General features: G+C 39.0%; 1 protein-coding gene across 2 annotated transcripts; it reads right to left on the bottom strand.

The window, feature by feature from the left end:
* Positions 1-1,439: 1,439 nt before the first annotated feature.
* On the bottom strand, positions 1,440-3,803 carry LOC147659626 (uncharacterized). Of its 2 annotated transcripts, XM_086951595.1 has the most exons (3): positions 3,065-3,397; positions 2,650-2,896; positions 1,440-2,565 (listed from the first exon to the last, which is right to left on the bottom strand). In XM_086951595.1, the coding sequence occupies exons 1-3, from the start codon at positions 3,361-3,363 to the stop codon at positions 1,564-1,566; spliced, it is 1,548 nt and encodes a 515-aa protein (XP_086807721.1). In that variant the 5' UTR covers positions 3,364-3,397; the 3' UTR covers positions 1,440-1,563. The 2 variants fall into 2 exon arrangements, with proteins under 2 accessions (XP_086807721.1, XP_086807720.1); XM_086951594.1 differs by having other exon boundaries at positions 1,440-3,803.
* Positions 3,804-4,556: the final 753 nt, after the last annotated feature.

The following is a 4,556-nucleotide window of genomic DNA, read 5'->3' as shown; positions in this document are numbered from 1 at the left end:
ACAAGAGTCTAAAATACTTCAGCACCACTGACTTTGCATTAATATTACGGGGCATCAGTCTTGATGGCAAGCCAACTTTGTATACATTATTATCAGAGACTATACTTGCCTCTTGGATACAACTTTACAACAGAATTTTATGAATTTTCGTACAGTTGTACTTATATAATAAAACAACCTACCCACAATAATTGATCTATCTATTCATCTTTTTGGGTTCTGGAGTAGCATGCTACTCGCTGAAAAGTGCTTCAACACTTCATCAGGGGTAGCAAGCGCTCTATAAATGAAAACATTTCCCTCTTCCATCCCTCCACTCTCTTCTTCAACCCAACTAACAGACCAACAAGTCCAGCTCTCAAAAACATTTGATATTTCCCTACACTAATTCACCACTAATCATTTTTGGATCCTGGAGTAGCGTGCTACTCACCGAAAAAGCGCTTCAAATTGACCCTAACGCACTCCGCTGCTCGCAGAACTCTGCGTTGAGCGGTTGAGTTTTTTTGACACTTTGCGGAGTTCTTCATTGCGGAACACCGCCTAGGCCTAATCTTATCATGAAAATTTAGATTTCAGTCATATGTTAAGAAACAAGTGTGAGTAGAAACCTTTTGGGTGGAGAAAATTAAAGACATTAATATTGTGAATTTTGTGTTAATTAGTTGATGTTTGCAAGTACGAACACTTCTCTGTGTCAAGTAAAGACCTTGAGAGTTTTGTAACTTTCAGATACTCAAATTGTGCATTTTGTTGCAATTAAAACATTTTCAAGGCCTGAAATTTCTTTGGAGGCTGCATGCGGGCAGCCTAAGTTATCCTGCAAGAATTTCTTGCTGAATCCCATTGCAACTACAATATGTGCTCTCTCATGTAAAGTCAGGTTATTAGAAGCTTTTCTGCAACTCAAGATACGCCTTACTTTTCACCTGGTGTGGGTGCATTTCTCATGTTAAGTGAGATCTCCTTTCTGAGTATAACGTTTCTGGCTTTCCCCTCCTGTATAAGGCTTTAGTCCAGTGTGAATTCTCTCATGTGAAATGACATTGTATTCGTGAATAAACCTTATCTGACATTCCGAACACACCTAAGGCTTTTTTCTCCCTTGTGAGTTTACTCATGTCAAGTGAGAAGTAATTTTTGACCAAAACTTTGCTTGCATTTCGAGCATTCATAAGGTTTTTCCCCAGAGTGGGATCTCTCATGAAGCATAACTCTGTCTTTCAGATTCAAGCTTTTATGGCATAAGGATTTTCTCCAGTTTGGAGTTTCTCATGGTGAGATAGCGTTTTTCTCTGTAGCTTTTCTGGCGTTCAGAGCACTCATAAGGTTTTCATCAGTATGGAGTTGATTATGGTTAGTGAGGCTGTGCTTATCAAAAAATAGGAATTTCTAGCATTCACAGCATTGGTAATATATTTACCCTGTGTGCATCTGCTCATGTAGAGTGAGATTGCATTTAAAATTGATGCTTTTCTGGCACTTGGAGCACTGAAGTATTTTTGATGGTGTGTTTTCTTATGGCGCATGTAACCATCACTACCTCTGAATCTTTTCTGACATTTAGAGCACTGATAATGTTTTTCCCCCAGTGTGGATTCTCACATGTGCAGTGAGATCAGATTTACGGCTGAAACATTTTTGGCATTCGGAGCACTGATAAGGTTTTTCACCAGTGTGGGTTCTTATATGGTGAGTGAGATTGATTTTTTCACTGAAACATTTGTGGCATTCAATGCACTGATAAGGTTTTTCCCCAGTGTGGGTTCTTGTATGCCGAGTGAGTATTCTTTTTTCACTGAAACATTTCTGGCATTCAATGCACTGATAAGGTTTTTCCCCAGTGTGGATTCTTATGTGCTGTGTGAGACTAAGTTTTACACTGAAACATTTCTGGCATTCAGAGCACTGATAAGGATGTTCCACAGAATGGGTCATTGCATGTTGAGCAAGACTTTGTTGGTTACAAAACCTTTCCTGGCTTTCAGGGCACTGATAAGGTTTTCCCCCAGTGTGGGTCTGTATATGCTGGGTGAGACCGAGTTTGTTTTTGAAACATTTCTGGCATTCAGAGCACTGATAAGGTTTTTCCCCAGTGTGGATTCTTATGTGCTTTGTGAGACTACTTTTTAAACTGAAACCTTTCTGGCATTCAGAGCACTGATAAGGTTTTTCCCCAGTGTGGGTTAATACATGTTGAGAAAGACTTTGTTTTTTACAAAACCTTTTCTGGCATTCAGAGCACTGATATGGTTTTTCCCAAGTGTGGATTCTTGTATGTTCAGTGAGTCTGAATTTTACACGGAAACATTTCTGGCATTCAGAGCACTGAAAAGGTTTCTCCCCAGTGTGGATTCTTATATGATGAGTGAGACTGTTTTTGTCAATGAAACATTTCTGGCATTCCGGGCACTGATAAGGTTTCTCTCCAGTGTGGGTTCTTCTATGCAGAGTGAGCTGGGTTTGGCTAATGAAACATTTCTGGCAATCCGTGCAATGATAAGGTTTTTCCCCAGTGTGGGTTCTTATATGATGAATGAGATTGTTTTTTGTACTGAAACATTTGTGGCATTCAGAGCACTGGTAAAGTTTTTCCCCAGTGTGGGTTAATACATGTTGAGAAAGACTTTGTTTTTTACAAAACCTTTTCTGGCATTCAGAGCACTGATAAGGTTTTTCCCCAGTGTGGGTCCTTGTATGTACTGTAAGGTCTCTTTTTTCACTGAAATATTTCTGGCATTCAGAGCACTGGTAAGGTTTTTCCACAGAGTGGGTTAATAGATGTCGATTTAGACTATCTTTGAAACTAAACCTTTTCTGGCATTTAGAGCACTGGTAAGGTTTTTTGCCAGAGTGGGTTATTACATGTCGAGAAAGACTTTTTTTGTTATAAAACCTTTCCTGGCATTCAGAGCACTGATAAGGTTTATCCCCAGTGTGGATTCTTATATGTTCAGTGAGATAAGAATTACTGTTGAAACTTTTTTGGCATTCAGAGCACTGATAAGGGTTTTCCACAGAGTGGGTTAATGCATGTCGATAAAGTTGCGGTTTGAAACTAAACCTTTTCTGGCATTCAGAGCACTGATAAGGGTTTTCCCCAGTGTGGATTCGTATGTGATGTGTGAGCCTACTTTTTAAACTGAAACATTTCTGCCATTCAGAGCACTGGTAAGGTTTTTCTACAGAGTGGGTTAATACATGTCGAGAAAGACTTTGTTTGTTACAAAACCTTTTCTGGCATTCAGAGCACTGATAAGGTTTTTCCCCAGTGTGGATTCTCATATGCTCAGTGAGATAAGATTTATCTCTGAAACTTTTTTGGCATTCAGAGCACTGAGAGAGGTTTTTCTCAGTGTGCATTCTCTCAAATTCAGTGAGATGTGATTTATGGCTGAATCTCACATGTCGATACAGACTCGCTTTTAAGCTAAACCTTTTCTGGCATTCAGAGCACTGATAAGGTTTCTCCCCAGTGTGGATTCTCATATGCTCAGTGAGATAAGATTTACTGCTGAAACTTTTTTGGCATTCAGAGCACTGAGAGAGGATTTTCCCAGTGTGCATTCTCTCAAATTCAGTGAGATGAGATTTATGGCTTAATCTTTTTTGGCTCAACTTGGGTTATTTTGCTTTGATTGAGGCAGGTTTGAACACTGAAATTGTTCTAACAGCCCGTGATTTTAAAAGGTGTATTCCTAGAGTTAATATCTCTACATTTAGTTTTCTCTTGCTTATATGCCACGGTAAGAGTGAACCCGATTTTAGAGTCGGGCTTGTTTAGATAATGTTCAGCATTTATCTCTAAAAGATATTGTGTGTAATCTTCTTAACACTTCAATTGAGCAAAATATGCCTGGATGCAGCCCTGTAACACCTGTCGAAATGTTTGTAGCAGATAATAGTCTTTTGGTTGTAGCCTCTCCGGCAGCAACTTATTTTGTGACTGAAGTTTTTCTCAAATCTATTTGTATAGGTTCTTAGCAACGCAGTGATAAGGAGTTAGTCTGATATTTAATGATTAAACTGAGAAGTACCTTTTTGCACTGGCGCAATGGCAGTAACTGAGAACATTAGAACATGCACAGTAATATTGTGGCTTATCAGTCATAGAACATCAGTTCCTTTTACCCGTTCTGTGTTTGGTGTAAGGTGAAGGATTGTAGTTCTGAAGACGAGGATTTATTTACATTAGCTATAGCGCAACGGTGCTCATTTAATCCATTTTGATATTTAACAGTTTTACATATCATTCCTGCACAACAGATAAGGTTGAGGCGATTTACATAGAATTACAGAACAGTACACAATAAAAAAGGAAACAATCTGAGATGGTCATGAACAACACAATAAAGTGGTGAATTTTTAAGGTTTTCGCCAGAGTGAACAGAGTGGGTCGAGGTGTTCTATCCCGAGGCAGATAGTCTCAAACTTGCATAACTGGTTAAAAACGGTTGTTGAACAAAGGTGATTTTCCAATCTTTTGGTTGTTAGCGTGTCAGCTTCGGAGTCTTATATCAGTGTCTTTTCTTTGATGGTTTGCAGAAGAAACCTTT

The sequence above is a fragment of the Lissotriton vulgaris genome, unplaced genomic scaffold (genome assembly GCF_964263255.1).
Source record: "Lissotriton vulgaris unplaced genomic scaffold, aLisVul1.2 SCAFFOLD_11844, whole genome shotgun sequence".
In the NCBI taxonomy this organism is placed as follows: Eukaryota; Metazoa; Chordata; class Amphibia; order Caudata; family Salamandridae; genus Lissotriton; species Lissotriton vulgaris.
The sequence above is the reverse complement of the archived record's forward strand: the minus strand, read 5'-3'. Positions and strand labels throughout refer to the sequence as shown.

What these genes read in the sequence shown, in the direction of transcription:
- LOC147659626 (XM_086951594.1), bottom strand. Translation starts at nt 3,567, where the DNA reads ATGCACACTGGGAAAATCCTCTCTCAGTGCTCTGAATGCCAAAAAAGT.